The following is a 21186-nucleotide window of genomic DNA, read 5'->3' as shown; positions in this document are numbered from 1 at the left end:
TGTTCAGTGAGCCGGGTGGTAGAGGCGCATGCCTTTAATACCAGCTACAGAGAAGCCAAACCCTGTCTCGAAAAACCAAAAAAAGAAAAATATTTATGTGTTTTTTTCCAAGTCCATGCACCATGTGCATGTAGTGCCCATAGAGGCCATTAGAGGACATCAGATCAGTTGTAGATGGTTAGAGCTGCCCTTGAATACCAGAAATCGATGTCCAGTCCACTGAAAGGGCAGCTTGCTTTCTTAATTGCTGAGTCATCCTTCTATTTTTTTTAAGAAATGTCTGCTAAGTTATTGACTGGATTATTCAACGTTTGTATTCTTTTATTTGGTATTTTTACTAGCATATATTAACTACACATAATGATGTATTTATTGATAGATTCTAGATACTAACTCCATGTTAAATATATAGTTGGCAAAGATGTCTATCCCCATTTTGTAGGCTGTCACTTCACTCTTATTGCTTCTTTTGCTGCTCCGCAGGTTTTTAATCACATGCAATTCTTTTTTTTTTTAAATCAATTCCTACAACCATTTACTGAGCTGTTAAGAGTTATTTTCAGAAGTACCTAGGACTTATTTTCTATTGTCTGTCCCCCACTATTGAAGTACAAATTTCTCAAGGGCAGTGATTTCAGTTATTGAAATACCTAGAATAGTGGCAGTTAGTAAATTATCAATAAATCTTTGCTGAACAAACCATAAGTTCCAACTATGTGTTGTCAAAATGGAGGCAAGGATGGATCTAAGTCTCTGCAGTTTAGTGATCATTAATATTATTTACATAGGCAAGCTTAGTACTAAGTGCCTGAAATGTGTTATTTTTAAAGATTTATTTATTATGTATACAGTATTTTGTCTACATGCATGCCTGCATGCCAGAAGAGGACACCAAATCTCATTACAGATGGCTGAGAGCTACCATGTGGGTGCTGGGAATTGAACTCAGAACCTCTGGAAGAGCAGTCAGTGCTCTTAACCTCTGAGCCATCTCTTCAGTCCATCTGAAATGTTTTATTTAAAGAAAGTTGTTAAGAGTTTAAAAATTGGGGCTGGAGAGATAGCTCAGAGGTTAAGAACATTGGCTGCTATTCCAGAGGTCCTGAGTTCTATTCCCAGCAACCATATGTTGGCTCATAACCATCTACAATGAGACATGGTGCCGCCTTCTGGTATGCAGGCACGGACCCTGTAGACATAATAAATAAATAAAATCTATAAAATAAAGAGTTTAAAACTTAAGAATTGGTTTTCCATTAATACTACTAAAACAAAATGCTCTATAAATAGAGTGGAAAGATGGTAACTGACAAAAACAATTCCTTTAGTTAGGTACATAAATAAAAGTCCAGTGTATCACCACGGTCACTATTTCAAAATAAGTCAATCCCAAAAGATTTTAAAATACATTGTTGGCAGGTATCAGTATGAAAACCTAGCCTAATGATTCAACTTTTTTTTTTCTGAGACAGGGTTTCTCGCTGGCCTTGAATTTACAGAGATCTGCCTGCCTGTGCCTCTGGAGTGCTGGGATTGAAGGCATGTGCAAAAACTGTCTGGCTTATGTATTCAATTCTTAATTATGACTACAAAGGATATACTACATAACCACTTGAACTGGCTTTTAGAGTGTTTCAAAGTATGCTCATATAGATCTGACTTCAAATTAAATCAAAAGAAACAAACAAAGAAACAAACAAATAATGAACAAAACCCCTCATAATTGAATCAGTACTTCAGACCCAGATTCCTTTCACCATAATCAAGAAAGTAATAATATTCCTTTCACCATAATTAAGAAGTCATTTGTTAGCTTTAAAAATGACTGGAGAATGACTCTGCGGTTAAGAGCACTGGCCGCTCTTCCAAAAGAGCAATTCTTAGCAACTGCATGGTGGCTCACAACCATCTATAGTGAGATCTGGTGCTCTCTTCTGGCATGCAGGCAGAACACTGTATACACAAATAAATAAATCCTTAATTTTTTTAAAGTACAGGTATGGTGCTGCATGACTTTAAACTTCAATCAAGAGGCCGAGGCAGGTGGAACTCTGTGAGTTCAATGTCAGCTTGGTCTAAACAGCAAGTTCTAGGACAGCCAAGGCTAAACGGAAAGATTCTACATCAAAACTTTAAAAGAAACTTTATTTTATGTATATGGGTATTTGGCCTACATGTAAAATAGTTCAAATTAACTGGGAGGTGGTGGCACACACCTTTAATCCCAGCACTCGGGAGGCAGAGTCAGGAGGATCTCTGTGAATTCGAGGCCAGCCTGGTCTACAAGAGCTAATTCCAGGACAGGCTCTAAAACTACAGAGAAACTCTGTCTCAGAAAAAAAACCCACCCTAAATTAGTGAGCTTTTAAGTATGCTTAAGGAAGCAGCACAAGATATACTCTGTAGATAAAGATCTTAGTCTATAGGCAAAGCAGGCAGGCTTCCATGTGAAAAGGAAAACAATTTTTGTTATATGATACAATCTATAGGTTTTTATAGCAACTTATTATAAAATAATTCCTAAGAGTGTTTAACAATACAAATTTTATTAAAAAAAAAAAGTAACACCAAAACTGTTCAGAAAATCTAGATTCAATGTAAACCAAAATAAACAAACACCAAAATAAAAAAATATACATCTCTCTCTATATATATGTGGGCAAGAAACAAGTGCATTTTTTGGTCCCAATATTATTGAATATATTATCTTTATCTAAAGGAATTACATTAATGGCTAAGAAGGTAATTGCTAATTGAATAGCAATGTAAAACTTGTAATATTTGTAAGGGGAGTTTTTGTTCCTTTGTCTTTTAATTCCTGACTGCTAAGATGTTCATGATAGTCTCAAGATAGACAGATCATATATTAATGTCTAATGACCTGAACAAGGACCTCACATGCCTTTAAAAGCAGCACTTGGGAGGCTGAGGCAGAAAAATCTGTGAGTTCAAGGTCAGCCTGGACTATAGTAGAAACCGTGGCTCAAAAAACAAACAAACAAACAAACAAACAACCTCCAAAAAAGAAAGAAAAAAAGAAAAGAAACTACCAACAGGTAGCTGTATGAAATCTGTAAAAAATTTTAAAGAAATTTCTTGGCATTTTTAACAAACACAAAAAGTTTAATCAGAAATTACAAAAGTTAACATACAAAGTAGACATCAATAAATTTGGTGAATGACAAAAACCAAGCTATCAAAATTTTAAAAAATTAGGAATTTAAATAGTATCACTGCTGAGAACTCTTGGAATATTGGCTAAAACTTTAAATGACAACACAAAAAATTACTTTGGAGCTAGAACTCCACAAAGTTTGCTTTTCCAAGAACATGAAAGTAATTTTCACTCCCTATACAATCAGGTTTTTCATATACCTCAGACTGTATTCATGCTAGAGGAAGATTAAAGGACTGCAGCCAAAGTGATTAAAGTTGAACTTGGGTGTTAAAGCACTTACTTGGTAGGCTTTCATTATTATAATCGTTCATAAGCCTAAAAAGTACCAAAGCCCCCAGTAGGAAGCTGTGTTCATTTTGGTGGACCTTGAGGTTGTTGATGGCCAAATCAACATCAGCCTTATGTAAGGCTAGTTAGGCAGGAAGGGACTCTGCCTAAGAACTGATAGATTCCCAAGGCCACAAATTGAAACAGGTCTCACAGTCAAACAATTCACATTCCATGGAAAGAAAAACAGGCATTAGTTGTGTCCATCGAAGGGGGACACTGTCCAGGAGTATACTGGACATCTTTTGAAATTTCTGTGTCGCTTCTGCATCTGAAAAATAGAACAATGACAGACAAAGAATGAAGGAAAAAGCAGCTGAGCAGCAAGACTTAAAAAAAATTAAGAAGCAGACAAAACAGAAAAAAAGAAATAGAATAGCTATACTGTTTGATATGTAATATTCTGAAGGCAGAGAGAAATACAAATTATCTGAAGCAAAGAAACACAAATTATCTGAAGCAAAGCAAGTAAAGACAATAGCAACTAAAGTTTTTTTTTTTTTTTCAGAGCTAACTAGAGAAGCCAAGTACAGGTTAAGATATGTTAACCTGACACAAAGATAAGGTGGAATAAGAATCTACTGCAATCAGAAAGCTGAAAAAATGCGAACTAGTGTTGTGGATTTTAACTGCCTTTATGGAACATTTCAGAACTTTGCACTTAGGAAACTGGATTTGCAAAGGCAAACACTGCAGAACTTTGAACTTAGGAAATTCCAACTTGTCTTGCACCAGGTTGCATGAGTTCCATAGAGCAGGAATCTATTTCAACAAGCCGCTTTAAAACAAAAACAAAAATAAAATACTTTAATATTTTTCATTTCTGTTAATGATACATTTAAAAATTGCAACAGTAATAAAATCTATCAAAGTAAATTGTGCTGAATGAAAATTAAACTTACTCAGAAGTGGATTCAGAAGTTAAGCTTCTTTCTGTAACTGAAATCACAGAGGGCTTTATGTTTACAAATGGAATACACATAGATGGAGTATCAATTTAATTTGTAAGAGCTCACAATGTGGCTCATATATCATAAATTCAAAGTAATAGATACATGTACATACCATTTTCGATTACTACTTGGCAAGTATGAGTTTTACGTTGATTTAAGTGCTTAGCCATACGGTCTAAGCCAGAAGTATCAGCTAGGAAGTCACATTTAAGGCACACTAGAGTTATGCCCCTATGGAAAGAGAAAAGACTAATAAGACAGATTATATATGGCAATACATACATAAATTCAGTAACTGCTGTTCCATGTAATAACTCTTGATTTTTATTTTATGTGCTATCACTGTCGTTTTCCAATTTTGTTATAAATATATATAATATTCTCTTCAAAGGGTTGGGTTGTAGGCAGTATTTGCCTCCCATGTGCAAAGCTCTAGATTTAATCACTGGCCCTGAAAAGAAAAAAAAATGATTCTAAGAATCTGACCTAAGGCTGGAGAGATGGCTCAGAGGGTAAGAGCATTGGCTGCTCTTCCAGAGGTCCTGAGTTCAATTCCCAGCAACAACATGGTAGCTCACAACCATCTGTAATGAGATCTGGTGCCCACTTCTGGTGCACAGGCGTACAAGCAGACAGAACACTATATATAATAAATAAATAAACAGGGCAGGAAACCCTGACTGCTCTTTGGACTGGAGAGGAAGGGGGAATAGGAGGTGAAAATTTGTAATAATAATAATAATAAAAAGAAAAAAAATCTGGCCTAGCCATAGGTAAATTATGATATCATTTAGTGCTTTATAAATTGCTCTCAATCTGTTGCTAAAATATTGGCATCCAGAGACCCAAAGCAGCCTTGGATCCACTAGCAATTTGTATAACTTGTGTAAATCACAGTGATTCCATGCTTTGGTTTATCTGCCAAGCAAGAAGATACATTTATTCAAAATATATCTTGTTTGCTTCTTGCATGTCTTCATGAGAGATGGATATACACCTGAACAAAACACAGCACTATTTTCACACAAAACTGAGCAAAAGATCTCTAAGTAAGATATATAAATAGTCAAGAGGTCTGAAAAAGATTTCAAACTCATTAGCCATCAAAGAAATAGAAATGAATATCACAATGAGATATCATCTGACTCAAGTCTGAAGGGCTTGTATCAATAGACAAAACGTATGCTGGCGAAGATAATGGAGAGAGATCTCTTATACAGTGCTGTTAGAAGTATACGTTTGTAGTATTATGGAAAACAGAATAGAGTCTCTTTAAAAACTAAAAATAAGCCCTAGGATATCCTCTATACATCAAATTAGTAGGCATTTTGTATACAACAGCAAACAAAACAGTACAGTTTATAAAGCATATAAGCTACTGTATTTAAATCTGAATAAAGTTAGGAGAGATGTGAAAGCCTTTAATTTAGTCATTTAATATAATTATTAGTTTATCAACAAAGCATATACATACTTGGTATTTTAGTTATGTTTTGTTTGCTTTGAGACAGGGTCTCACTAATAGCCCAGTGGATCCTAACTTGGGATGCTCCTGCCTCCCTTCCCCAGTGCTGGAATTATAGGTGTGAGCCACCACAACCACTTCATCATACAAAACACCTTACCTTTATATGTCTAAAACCCAGTAGTATACCTTATGCTGATTTTTTTTCTCTGCAGCTCTTGTCTTAACATCCTGTTTTATAGTCAAGACTAGGTGTTAGACACATAAAAAAGTGTCCTTTAACAACCAAAATTTGTTTTTCCTCCCCCAAACCACCCTTTATTCCTAGTTTCTCTTATGATGTCATTTCCTTGCTTCTAAGGTTCAAATAAAAATATTTTAGTATTTCAAATATCTAATATTTAATAACAATTTCAAATATCATTTACATTATACAAAACTGGGGATTTTAAGACCTATCTCTTCGAAACAAATAACCTCTAAAAGACAGGTGTTATAATGACCAATTTTCTAAAGAGGACAGGATCAGATTTAATAACTTATCTAAGGCTAGACCCATATTTGAAAATTAGCGCTTTGATTCAGAAACCTACTTTCTGTCCCTTTTCTTTTAAATAGCCCATAAGCTTTGTTTAAGATTTTAATTTAATTATCTTTTTTTAAACAAATGGGCTTCCTTTTAAAAAAATATAATTTATTTTTATGTTCATTGGTGTTTTGCCTGCATGCGTGTCTGTGGGAAAGTGTCAGATCCCTGGAATTAGAGTTACAGACAATTTTGAGCTGACATGTGGGTGCTCTTAACCACTGAGCCATCTCACTAGCCCTTCTGGTTCTTTCTTTTGGAATTTTTTTTAAAAGATACACTATTTTATTTTCTGTGTATAAGTGTTTTGACTACATGTATGTATGTATACCAACCACATCCATGCCTGGTGCCCAGGGAAGTTAGAACGTAAGATTCCCCTGAAAGTAGAATTATGGATGGTTTTAAGCCACCACGTGAGTGCTGGGAACTGGAACTAGAACTTCTGCAAGAGCAACAAGCGCTTTTGACCACATCAGCATCTCTTTAGTTCCAGCCCAATCAATTACTAAACAACAGCCGTAACTACTCTGTGGTTTATGCAGCTACAACTCACCATGTATACTCCTGCAAACTGATCTTCCTTTCATACCCTTGATTCGACTCAAAGCATTGGTTTTGATTTTCTCAATGTCTTTCAAAGTAAAATTAATTCTTAATTCCTTAGAACTATTTTTTTGGATTTAAAAATTCTGTCTCTAAACTCAAAATTATTATTTCACCATATACGTGAACTTTGTCATCCATTCAAACTGTACTACTAGTTATTCAATGTGACTTAGAAGCACTTACATACTTCTTTTTGTTTCTACACTTCAAGTCATGCTTTCTTCTTCATGCATCTTTTAAGTAGAAACCTCTGGTCATCTCTGAAATAAGTAACTCACTGTATTTATGACAAATTTCCTGATTCTGCTGTACTAACTTATTTTTACTTCTTATATCCTTCCAATAAATTGTTTTGAGACAGGGCTTCACTATGTAGCTCTTGCTATCCCGGAACTTACAGAGATCCTCCTGCCTCTGCCTCCCAAGTGCCGGGACTAAAGGCATGTTCTACCATACCCAGCTTAAATTGTACCTTCTAGAAAGTTGGTACCAAGCCTTCTTCATCATTGATCTGTACATGACTTAACACTTTGTGTTACATGTGACAGATGAACAATAAATAGCTAAAGGAACAATTCAACATAAAATAATATTTAAAAAAATCCATTTTAGATTTACAAATATTTCTAGTAATGGCACTATCTAATATTCTTTCTTTTTCTAATTATTATTAATTGTTGTTACTTTGAGACAGGTAAGAGGTTGGGTTGGAACTTGGTATGTAGATCAGTCTGGCCTTGACATCACTATCCTTCTATCTTAGTCTCCTTAGTGCTAGGGCCCTAGGCATTCTTTCCCAAATGCTACAATATATATACTTTAAGACTGTATTTTAATTATGTGCATGGGGGAGTATGTGTATACATGTATGCATTGCCTGAAGAGGCCAGAAGATTTCTGGATCCCCTGGAGCTGGAGTTACAGGCTTTTGATATGACATGCTTGACATGGGTACTGGGGATTAAACTCTAATCATCTGCAAGAGCAGCAAGTACTCTTAAATCATGACCCACCTCTCCAGGTCTTATTTTTGTTTTTGAGAAAGGGTTTCTCTGTGTATCTTTGGCTGTCCTGGAACTCACTTTGTAGACCAGGCCGGCCTCAAACTCAGAGATTTGCCTGCTTCTGCCTACCGAGTGTTGGGATTAAAGGTGTGAGCCACCATGCCCTGCCTGATTTTTAATGGCATCAAACTTTCTTTTATGAGCTACTGACCTAATATTACAGACGTATATTTTTAATACACATTGTAATTTAACTAAGTATCTATTATGTGCAAGGCACATTCAATGTCTTGACAACATGAATGAGATAATTAAAAAAAATTGAGTAAAAAACCTGCAGAAGAATGAGAAAAGTCCCATAATACTTAGTTGACTCTGAGCAAATATCTTTATAAGCAGTAACCAAACATTCTTTCTGTATAGTATAAAAAGCCATATACTTTTTTTTTTCATAAAAGAGTAAAAGTGAGAGGTTGGAGGGATGGCTCAGTTAAGAGCAGTGGCTGCTCTTGCAGAAAACCAAAATTGATTCTCAGAACATACATGGTGGTTCACAACCAACTGAAACTCCTGTTTCAGGGGATCCAATTCTCTCTTCTGGCTTCCACGGGCTCCAGGCAATCATGCGGTGCACAGATATAGATACAGGCAAGATACCCATACATAATAAAATAAAGTATATTCAAAAAAGAATAAAACTGAGCTTTATAAATAATATATATTAATTTCAAATATTATAGCATTTAAATAAACTTATTCCCAATCAAGTATTGCTAAAGAGACTTTTATTTTCATTTTACAGAGTAAATTCATGAAAGTTTCAATTCAATATCTGGTACCAATGAAACAGAAGTTAGTCATATGATAGGCTAGCCCTTTCTTTGTTCTAAGAATATAACAAACATAATTCTATCATATCCAGTGACAATTGTTTAGAATTTCAAATTAGGTATACCAACATCTGGCTAAAAAATATAATTTCACCTCTTTAATGCAAAGTACAGAAAAAGATCAATTAATTACCTGAGAGCTCTTGAATGCTTCTTAAAAATATAAAGCTGTTTACTTGGGTGGTCACTATGAGAGCTGGTAGATAAAAGACAAACAAGAATTTATTACTTTTATTACTAAATAAGTCATTAATTTTATTTTCATATTTTCAAGTCTATGTTTAATTTCTTAATTTTGAATAGAAGTTAATGACAGAAATAATGAGATTATATTGATCCTGGTATGGTCTGAGCAAGGGCTCACCCATTAATATATCAAAATCCTAACCTCCCCTTTATCTCAATCAATGTGATGGCATTAGAAGAAACCATTTAAGAGATAATTAGGTCACAAAAGTAGAATCCTCACACATAGGATTTGTGTCCCTTATAGGAAGAGACCTAAGAGCTAGTTTGTTCCCTCCATTGTACAACATAGTAAGAAGGTATTATGAGGGATTGGCCTTCACCAGAACACTTGTTCTTGTTGGTACCTCTTATTTTTCTCATTTCATTTCTTTCCTTTTTCTTCCCTTTACTTTTTATTCTTTTTTTTAAGATTTCTTTTCTTATGAGTGTTTTGGCTGCATGTATGTCTGTGTACTACTAGTATGCATGGTGCCCATGGAGGCCAGAAGAGAACATCAAATCTCCTAAAACTGGAGTTATCGATAGTTGTGAACCCACCATGTGGGTGCTGAAACCCTAACTCTAGTCCCCTGGAAAAACAAGCACCAAGTGTTCTTAATCAGTCACTGAGTCATCTCTCCAGCTCAAAACATAGGCTGAAATTAAAGATTATGAATTAAGACCTGATTGAATAAATCATGATTTAATAGTCCAGAAGATAGAAATAAAAAAGGATAAGAGAAATTCAAAGATATCAATGCTAACTATAATTTGAAATGCAAAGTGTTTAAGAAAAAACAAAGTAGCATTCAAAACAGACAACACTGAGTATAAAGCTGACTGAGAAAATGGATTGGTGTTGTAGAATTGTTGGATTAGAAAAAAGGTACACATGCCTTTACTCTCAGCACTCAAGAGACAGAGGCAGGTAGATCTTTGTGAGTTTAAGGTCAGCCTGGTTCACAGATAATCCTGTCTCAAAAAGAAATATCAAGGCCCCAAGAGCTATGTCAATAAGTATTTGAAACAAATATTCTATATAATGAGGTAATGCCATGGTAGCAAGAAACAGAATTTAGTAAGTCAAAAGCATATATGAATCAGTGCTAGCACTAAAGCTAAAGTACCATGAAAAAAAAGTCGAAGTCATCAAAATATGTGAAGTCCTTCCAAGAGACCTACTATGTATTAAAAATAACAGTGATCTTGCATAGTAACCTTCAAGAAAAGCTAAGTATGATAACAAATGAATTTAATCCTAGCACTCAGGAGAGATAAGTAGGCAGTTCTCTTGTGAGTTTGAGCTAGCCTGGTCTATATAGAGAATTTTAGGCCAGGCCATCCAGAGCTATCTATACAGTGAGAGAGACCCTGTCTCAAGTAAAATAATCTTAAAGAAAATTACTTTTAGAGATTGTACTTTATTTAGCTGAAAAGAGGCAGAACTTTAATAGGAATAGTTGACATATAATTATGTCTGAGTGCTTAAAAATCCATCCTGAAGGAACAAAGTAAGCCTCTAGTAATGAGGTCCAAATGAAAGCAAAATGGGCCCTGAAGTTTTCCCCTCACATAGAACCCTTAATAAGAGCAAAATAATGGGAAGTTGAATCAATGTATGAAAAAGGATCCCAATGGTTGCATCATGATCTTTTCATTAAATGAGGGAAAAGATGGATGGCAAAGAGACGAAAAGGTCAGAGAGAAGGAGGGGAATGAAAACAAGTGTTCTTTAGCATCATTAAAAACCCTGGAGCCTGGGGATTAGAGATCGCTCAGCAATTAAGAGCACTCGCTGCTTTTTCAGGACTTGGATTCATTCCCAGTACCCACACAACAGCTCATAATTTTCTCTGACTCTAGTCTTAGGGAATCTGATACCCTCTTCTGGTCTCTATGGGCACTAACTATTCAGTGTATATGTATACAAAAGCAGGCAAAATACTAATATACATAATATAATAAGTATTTTTAAAATAATTTATTTAATAAAGCCAGTCTAATTATATGAATTTAACTGGTTTTATAACTTCTGTCCCAGTGGTTTTATAAATTATTAATTAGAAAACATACAAGGAACATCCTAGACATTCTGTATTTCTAGAATTGTACTTCCATGATGACATACAGATACTTTTAATAGGACAATTTTGTCTTTAAAACAAATAAACAACAAATAAACAAAAAACTCCTTAAAGGGTAGTGATTTTTGATACATGAAGTCTCATGAAGCCCAAGCTACCTTTAAACTTAATATAAAGCTGGGGACAAGCTTGAATTCTTGATCCTTCTGCTTCTACCTCCCAAATGCCGGGATCACAGGCATTCGCCATCAAACTTGGATGGCAATATTTTTTGTTTTTAGGAATTGAATCTAGAGGTTTTTACACATACTAGGCAATGGTAAACCAAGAAGTTACACCCCAGCTCTGAAAAGTAATTTTGACTGGCACTTACATGCTCAACTTACCTCATATGATTTGTAAAGGCTTTGTTACAGTTAGTAGTGTACTTGCAAAAATCACAGTTTATATATGTAGAAAAGTGGCTTGAAAAATCTTTTATTTTGGAATGGCACTCAATACACGTGTGAATTCCCTGGTGACATCTTATGGAGACAGAAAAAAAAAGTCATACCATAAAATAAGGAAATTCTTATTAACAATTAATTGAAAAAAAAAGATGTTTTTAAGATTATCAAATAGATGTATTTAAAATCTGAAAATTTCTTGAAGTAATAAGAAAAATGAGTGCAAAAAGTTTAACAAATATAAATATTTCCCTAGAGTAAAAAGGCTTAGTTGAACTGGGTAGTGGTGGCACAGGCCTTTAATCCCAGCACTCGAGAGGCAGAGGCAGGCAGATCTCAGTCAGTTCAAGGCCAGCCTGGTCTATGAATTGAGTTCCAGGACAGCCAGGATGGTTATACAGAGAAACCCTGTCTTGAAAAGCAAAAACAAAAACAACAAGAACAACAACAACAAAAAGGACTTAGTTAAGCAATTTAATGTCATTAGGTAAAAATACAAAGTTTAAGACTAATGAAAAAAATTAAAATCATAACACAGCAGTTTAAATTCTACCTGATAGTTGTAAATATGTCCCATTTTCTTATTTGCTTAGTTTTTATAATTAAATAAAAACTTTTATAAAGTTTTTATAAAAGTGTAGAGGAAGGTTATGTGACATGGTAAGTCATTAAAACAAAGCTAACTTCTGAGATTAAGTTAGTATCATATAATGGATAAAGACAGTACCTCAAATTCTTCAGAGCAATACTGAATTTGTTTTTCCTGGTGCGCTGTTTCCTTTGCTTGGAGGAGGACTTGGCTTTGGATTTAGTTGCACCTGTACCTGGTTTACTTGGATTGGGTTTACATGTCGCAGTTAAGACTGCCTGACACTTAGTTGTCTTACTTTTATTTGCAAATACTTTTGTGTTGGTTTTAGTAGTTGTACTTTTAGACTCTGAAGCTGCAATTTGAAGAGAAGTGCTAGGAATAGAACTAGAAGGTGGACTTGATGATCCTGATTGAGCAGATCCAAACGAAGCTCGAATAGTAACCTATGAAAACAAAGGCAGGATGCATTTTTAGATTATTAAAGTGGCATTAAAAACACTACCTGTGGGTTGGAGAGATGACTCAGAGGTTAAGAGCACTGGCAACTCTGTTCTTCCAAAGGACTGGGGTTCAATTTCCAGAAACCATATGGTGTCTCACAACCATCTGTAATTAGATCTGGTGCCCTCTTCTGGCCTGCAGGCAGAATACTGTATACATAAGTAAGTAAATAGAATAAATCTTTAAAAACAAAACAAAAAACACTGCCTGTAAGGGTTCACATTTAGTTATCTAATATGTGTAAATATGTTCATGTGTGTGGATACACACATTTGTGTATATGGAGGCCTGAAATTTGATACTAGGTGTCTTCCTCAATTGCTTTCCACCTTATATATTGAAGCAGGGCCTCTTTGCTTAAACACAGTTTGGCTAGTCTAGCAGGCTGGCTTGCACCCAGAATCCCCTGTATTCCCTCCATCCCCCACATTCTGGGACTATGGTTGGGCCACCACATCTACCCATATTTATTTTAGAGATTGCTACGGCTCCAAAACTTCAGTTTTCCCATTTGTACAAGTATTTTACCCACTGAGCTACCTCTCCAGACAGCCCAAGCCCTCACATTTGTGATCAAATGCTTTGTTTTACAAGAGTGCCAAAACAAAGGCAGGAATGACAGTTCTTTCAACATTTTAACAGTGATGTAAAAACTGACATTCACATGTAGAAGGATGAATTAGAACCCTTACTTCATATTAAACATAAAAAAAATGAATTCAACATATATCAAGGACCAAGTCTCAAGTGTTAAAATTACAAAACTCTCAGAAGAAAATACAGAAATAAATTCTCATACCATTGGGGTTAGTCAATGACTTCTACTTTTTATTTTTTAATTTTTTTTTTTTTGAGAGAGGATCTCTCTATATAGCATTGACTGTTCTGGAACTTATTATATAGACCAGGCTGGAAACTCATAGACATCTACCTGGCTCTGCCTCCCATGTGTGATGGAATTAAAGGCACCACCATGCCTGCAGGCAATGAAGTTTTTAAAAATTTATTTTTATTTTATATGCATTGACATTTTGCCTGGATATATATCTGTGTGAGGGTGTCAGGTTTTAAAGTTACAGACAGTTGTTAGCTGCCATGTGGGTGCTGTGAATTGAACCTGGGTCCTCTAGAAGAACACTCAGTGTTCTTAACTGCTGAGTCATCTCTCCAGCCCAGGCAATGACTTGTTAAATATGCCATCCCAAGCATAAGCAAATAACAAAATAGACAAGCAGGCATCTCTTCAAAGAAGATATAAACACTAAATTTAAGTCTTAGCAAAGGAGCCCATAATTCTACTCCTAGGTACATTCCTAAGAAAATGAAAACATATGCTTGCACAAAAACTTTTACAAAAATATTTATAGCATCATTGCACAATCTAAAAAACTCAAATACTACCAACTGATGAAAGAAAATATACACACAATGGAATATGGTCAATCATGGAAGGAATGAAGCACTGGAACATGCTATAAGACAGATGAGGCAAATAAAATAAATCCTCAAAGACTGTATATTGTATTATTTCCTTTACATGGAATTCTCAAAATGAGAAAATTCATAGGGAAGAGATTCTATCTTGCTTTGAGTGGTGCTGGAACACAGTCACTGTTAATGGATATAGAGTTCCTTTTACTGATAATGCAAATGGGCCAAAATGGCACAAGATGGTGTTTTAACAACTCTGAATGTTAATAAAACCACTGAACTGAGCACTTTCAATGGAAAAAATGTCTGGTACATAAATTATATTCTAAATAAGCTATTACAAAAAATCAGTATGACTCAAAAAGCCAAATATTATTATTTAAAGGAGTAAACCATAAGATGCAACTAGATATACTTTCCATTTACTCTACTTTTTGTAGTGTGTGTGTGTATACATGTACATATGTAGAGGTCAAAGAAAAACTCTGGAATTGATTCTTTTTATCTCTATATGGGTTCTATGAATTGAAATCAGATAATCAGACTTGCATTGTTGGGAGGTAAGTACCTTTATTCGCTGGCCCAGTTTCCCATTTATTGTAAATGTTCTTACCAGTTAAATGAAATTTAGTTAGATGTTTATTTGCTATTGAAATATTATAATTTTATATTGGTAACATTTATATGTAAAGAGATATTAATAATTAGAAGTTAATGTAAACTATATGAGCATCTAAATAATGCACTTTTCAACTCTTCCTGTAATTAAGTAAATAATTGATTTCATCTAATTAATTCTCTTTATCTCTAATACAGGGATAATACTAACTCTCCTGTCTTGTTGGATTGCTGACTGGATAAATTAGAATGTATAAAAAAGGACATGGATATTATTATTACTACCACTGTATTACAATATGGAAAATGAGAGCTTTGCAATGTTTATATTAGTATTCTCTATGTTTAGTCTCAACACGGGATAAGTGGGTTGCAAGAAGTTACACTGAAATGCTTTTCTTACTCTAGATGTTCACAGCAATTGCTCTGTATTATTTTAGGTAATTCTAATAGCAGATACACTCACAAAAGTATGTGCTAAAAGCCAAACATGAAAGCTTGGGAATAATTTAATTTTGGATTATCCATTCATGTGCCAGACCAAATATTCGGGAGCAAACTTTACATAAAGAAACCAGAGAAAAAATATGGTGAACTAACATAGAGAACTAAATTTATAGTCAAATGTATGTTTATTCACTGAAAACGGTGATGTTGGGGCTAGAGATGGCTCAGTGGTTAAGAGCATTGACTGCACTTCCAGAGGTCCTCCTGAGTTCAATTCCAGCAACCACACGGTGGCTCATAACCATCTGTAATGAGATATGGCGCCCTCTTCTGGCCTGCAGGCATATATGCAGACAGAACACTGTATACATGAAAAATAAACCTTAAAAAAACAGTAATGTCATTCAGGAAAAGAACCTGTTTCTCTGTAAGTAGATTCAGTAATATCAACTTCAACACCATAATATTCAAGTTGCTATGATAGATGCTTGGACTACAAAGATAAATTAAATGTGACTCCCAGTCTCAAATGCTTTGTAGTCTAGCAGTAGAGACATGTAATAAATAAAAAGCCTACAGAACAGTACAACCACTTAGTGACTCAGCCTACAACAAAGTAATATCACTTCAACAAGGCACCTGTCAATCAACTCGAACAACAGTCAGAAGTTTTACTTTTCAAGAATAAGAATGATGAAACCTGGCTGAAGAGATAAAATACTCAGCAGTTCTTAACACTTGATACTCTTGCAGAGTGCCTGAGTTTGTTTTCCAGAATCCATAATCCATGTAGGGTGGCAGCTCACTGCTTGCAACCCCAGGGTATCTGATGCCTTTCTACAGGTACTAATATAACACACACTCACACACTAAAAAATGTAACAAAACTTTAACTTTAGTTCTTAATAAAAGTAGACAATATTTTTATATTATATTCAATACCCAGACAGGAGTTTTTTTTTTCCCTTTCTTTATTCCCCCACCCCTTTTCTGAGACAGAGTCACGCTGTTCTGGAACTCACTATGTAGATCAGGTTATCTTTGAACTCAGACCCACCTGCTTCTTCCGCATACTGTGTGGTAGGATTAAAAGCATGCACCACTATAACCAGTCAAGGATTTTATTTACTTGTTTATTTTTTGAGACAGGGTTTCTCTGTAGCTTTGGAGCCTGTCAGGGAACTCACTCTGTAGACCATGTTGACCTTGAACTCACAGAGACCCTTTTCTTTTCTTCCGGTCGCAGGTGCTTCGGGAGCCACCGATTACCGTCCAGCCATGGCCAAGTCCAAGAATGACACCACACACAACCAGTCCCGGAAATGGCACAGAAACGGCATCAAGAAACCCCGGTCACAAAGATACGAATCTCTCAAGGGGTTGACCCCAAGTTCCTGAGGAACATGTGCTTTGCCAAGAAGCACAACAAGAAAGGCCGGAAGAAGATGCAGGCAAATAATGCAAAGGCCATGAGTGCACGTGTGGAGGCCATCAAGGCCCTGGTGAAGTCCCAGGTGGTGAAGCCCAAGGTACAAAGGGCCCCAGCCGCAAACTCACCCGTCTGGCTTTAATTGCTCACCCTAAGCTTGGGAAGCGGATTAGAAGCTACATGGCCAGGGGTCGTAGGCTCCAAATAACAATGCCCAAGGTTCAAGCCAAGGCAGAGGCCTCAGCTGCAGCTCAGGCTCCAAAAGGTGCCCAGGCCCCTGTGAAGGCCCCATAAAAAAGGTCTCAGTCTGCCAATGTGAAGACAGATGGACTGGTGTGAACACCTACACAGTATTTGCAGATGTTCAGGACCTTATGCTGTTTTTACAAATAAACTTGAGGCAAGTTCTGTAAAAAAAAAAAAATGTCTCTGCCTCCTGAGTGTTGGGATCAAAGGCGTGCGCTACCACCGCCTGGCCAGTCAAGGATTTTACTAGACAAAACACTAGGATACAACATATTTAATACTCACTTTTGTTCCAGGAGGCAATCCTTCTAGTCCTTTAGGCTCTATAAATGTGCGATGTTCTAACTTATGATCTGTTTTCTCCTTGCAGGTCAAAAATTGTAGTCTGCATTTTTGGCAACGATAAATTCCTTTATTCTGTTTATAAAAATTATTAGAAATGATATTAAAATTGTTTTCTTTTATGAGAAAAGTCTCATTATACACCCCATCTGCCGTTGAAAGCTCTGTGTTATACTTTATTGGTTTCTTGTGATCCTCCTGTTTCAGCACCCAAGTGCTAGGATTATAGGTATGTACCACCACATTCTAGAGTCACTAACAACTACCAACCACAAACCCTGAAATTTCTCTTTGACTTACATCTCTATAATTTTAAAAGCAACCATTTTACCATCTCCCATCATAGATAATGCCAAAGTATTTTTTTTCCTTTTTGGTGCTAGGGATCATATTTAAGCCTTTATGCTATCATTGGGCTACATGGAGCCATTCATTCATTCATTCATTCATTCATTTTTGAAGTATTGGAGATGAATTCTGGGATTTCATGTAGAATAGGCAAGCACTTTCATATATCAATGATTCAAATTTATATATTCTCTAGGAAATAGTAACTTCTCTTTCATGTACAGAATGAAACACAACACTATATGCTTCCATGTAAAAGTATCATGAAAGGGTCCCCCATTGTTATCCAGTATCACATGAGCAATCCTTAGATCATATACATACAGGTAACATTATATGGTTAGAGCAGGTTATATATTTAGGGGTGTGAATGTGTATGTTTGTGTGTGTAACAACAAATAAAGAAAAATAGGATATCAATGAGAGAGAACAAGAGGAGAGGGGTTATGGGAAGGGTTGGAGAGAGGAAAAGAAGTGGAAATAATAATTCAAAAAATTATTATACACTTAAAAAATTTATTCCTTCCATATTTTTCTAATGTCTCAGTATATGAAAATTCAATTCTTACAGTAGCTCATAACAAACACCAGACTTGGTCACTCTTAACTCCTCTTTCTTACACATTAATACAACCTGTAAGTTATTGGCAATATGTTTAAATCACTTATCTTTCTATTTTTTCATTACTTCCAACCACTGCTACCATCCATACTAGTAAAAGCCATGTGTGGACTCTGAAAAAGGTTCCTATCTTCTCCTTGTTTCTATCTTTTAACCCCTAGTATGGTCATTCCTTTCCACAGCTGCTGGGGTGACCTTAAAATCATACATTTCTCAGTTGCTTAAATCCTTTGGTGGCAGAAAATGGCAGATCTCTGTGAGTTTGAGGTCAGCCTGGTCTACAAGAGCTAACAGTTCGAGGAGGGACAGGAGCCAAAGCAACACAGAGAAACCCTGTCTCGAAAAAAAAACAAAACAAAAGAGTCCTTTGATGACTTTCCATTTACTCTCAGGAATCCTGACTCTGGCACACAAGGCCTTACTTCATCTGGCTTGACTTCCATCTTCCATCACCACATCCTCAGCTACTACTTTCCTACTGCTGTCTTTCCCCTTCCTTTCCTTTCCTTCTTTCCTGTCCCTTCCCCTCCCCTCCCTCCCTTCCTTGGTTTTTTGAGACTTGGTTTCTCTGTGTAGCCTTGGCTGTCCTGGAACTTTTTCTGTAGACCCAACTGGCCTCAAACTTAGAGATCTGCCAGCCTCTGCCTCTCAAGCGCTGGAATTAAAGGTTGTGAGTCACACCTGGCCTTACTGCTTCTTTACTGTGCTTTAGCCATATTAACACTGTTGCTATTCCTCCAACATCCCAAATATATGCTCACCTCCTATCTAATGTACTTAAAATATTCCCGCTGTTTAGAATATATTCTCTTTCTGATGGCCATATTATATATTGCCTTATCCCCTCAGGAGAGGCCTTTTTGACCAAATAATGTAAAAAAGAGCACCCACCACTTCACAAAAGATCTAGAAGTCCTAATCCACCTGCACTTTCTTCCCACTGTATTTACTACTAACTGATATGTAAATCACACACACACACACACACACACACACACACACACACACACACACACACACTTTTCCACATTATAGTACAAATTTCAGAGGGCAAAGGTTGCTTTTCTCACTTTAGCATTCCTAATATTTATATGCTATAAATTATTTGTTAAATAAATAGCAAGTTAGGCAGAAGAGAATGGAAAAATACACATAAGCACAGAACACAATTCATTGAGCTTAAAATGTCTGTTATTCCATTCAGAGTAGATTTTCCTAGAGGCCTGTGTTAGAGATATTAATCTAATATTAAAATTAACTAAACTTAAATTTTCAATGTCTTTCATGTGTATGTATGTTGCAAGGTACTAAGTAAGGTTGATGAGGATACAGGAATACCATGATATCCAACCAAAGAGACAGTGATATATTACAAAGGTTAAAAAAAGAAACACAAGGGCTGGAGAGATGGCTCAGTGGTTAAGAGCACCGGCTGCTCTTCCAGAGGTCCTGAGTTCAATTCCCAGCAACCATATGGTGGCTCACAACCATCTGTAATGAGATCTGGCGCCCTCTTCCGGCGTGTGGGCATACACGGAGGCAGAATGTTGTATACATAATAAATAAATAAATCTTAAAAAAAAAGTTTGCATTAAAAAGAAACACAAAAGGTTCCCTGTACTGAAATTTGACAAGCCACTATACTGTTTGATGAATTTAAAGGATTTCAAAGAGTAATATTAACTTTCTGTAATTTCTGCCTCCCTACCTATTATTGTGGATTTTGAGTCAGTGATAAAGTTTAGGCTCTGAATCAACTTTTAGCTGCCATTTGTTGGAGAATGTGATATTGGTCAAATTATTCCCTATAAAGCCTTGTTTTCCCTTCTTTTTAAAGAAATTATTTATTTATTTTATGTATGAATATTCTATCTGCATGTATACCTTTATGCCATAAGAGGGCATCAGATCCCACTGTAGGTGGTTGTGAGCCACCCCATGTGATTGCTGGGAATTGAACTAAGGACCTCTGGAAGAGCAGCCAGTGCTCTTAATCACTGAGCCAGCTCTCCAGCCCGTTTTCCGTTTTATAAAATGGAAATGATCATATACTTACTTCATAGGATAGCTGTTAAATAAAACGGACATAAAAGCATCACGGTTATTATAAGGCAAATGATTAGTAGTTGGCAATTTTACTACTAAGAAATTAAGGAAAATATTTAGCATATCTAAAAGCTTTAGTATTTCTTAAACATTATGCAAACTAATATTCCTAAAATTATATTCCTTTTAGGAAAATATTACATACAACAAAAATCTTAACAAATAATAATAAACTAAAAATTCAATTATTGTTAGTTTATTAATAATGTAATTTCCATTACAAGACTAAAACTGCTCATCTCTGGCTTTCAAACTGAAAATACCTGAGAAATACATGATAAGCCTTATGAAAAGATTTTTTTCTCTTTCCTGTTGAATGTCTACCTCTTAAGTATACTAAACTTAATGAATGTCATCTTTCTTATATGAATTCTTTTTTTTTAAATATTTATTTATTATGTATACAGTATTCTGTCTGTGTGTATGTCTGCAGGCCAGAAGAGGGCGCCAGATCTCATTACAGATGGTTGTGAGCCACCATGTGGATGCCAGGAATTGAACTCAGGACCTTTGGAAGAGCAGGCAATGCTCTTAACCACTGAGCCATCTCTCCAGCCCCTTATATGAATTCTTATATGGAATTCCTGAGCTCCAATGTAACGTCACTGGGAGGCAGAATGTTCAGAAGGCAATTAGATCATGGAGGCAGTGGGATAGTGTCCTTATAAAAGAGCTGTTTTGCCCCTTCTGCCATGTGAGGACACGGTGAGAACATGGGCATCTGTGAATCAGGA

The 21186-nt window shown here is 35.8% G+C and overlaps 1 protein-coding gene across 2 annotated transcripts in view; it reads right to left on the bottom strand.

The window, feature by feature from the left end:
* Positions 1-2534: 2534 nt before the first annotated feature.
* The window catches only part of Znf280c (zinc finger protein 280C), a 57795-nt gene continuing 39143 nt past the window's right edge, over positions 2535-21186 (bottom strand). The window contains exons 13-20 of one of the 2 annotated variants that reach the window (XM_041642216.1): positions 17320-17451; positions 12498-12805; positions 11711-11848; positions 9146-9208; positions 4571-4689; positions 4408-4444; positions 4227-4283; positions 2535-3776 (exon numbers count right to left, since the gene is read on the bottom strand). In XM_041642216.1, coding sequence (XP_041498150.1) covers positions 4268-4283; positions 4408-4444; positions 4571-4689; positions 9146-9208; positions 11711-11848; positions 12498-12805; positions 17320-17451 — 813 coding nt within the window. In that variant the 3' untranslated portion in view covers positions 2535-3776; positions 4227-4267. Of the gene's footprint in view, positions 4284-4407; positions 4445-4570; positions 4690-9145; positions 9209-11710; positions 11849-12497; positions 12806-17319; positions 17452-21186 lie in introns of both variants that reach the window. The other variant, XM_041642215.1, reaches the window with a different exon arrangement.

Source organism: Microtus oregoni, unplaced genomic scaffold, assembly GCF_018167655.1.
Source record: "Microtus oregoni isolate MIOR12 unplaced genomic scaffold, Mior012 000073F_001, whole genome shotgun sequence".
Lineage (NCBI taxonomy): Eukaryota > Metazoa > Chordata > Mammalia > Rodentia > Cricetidae > Microtus > Microtus oregoni.
This window is presented reverse-complemented; position numbering and strand designations above follow the sequence as displayed.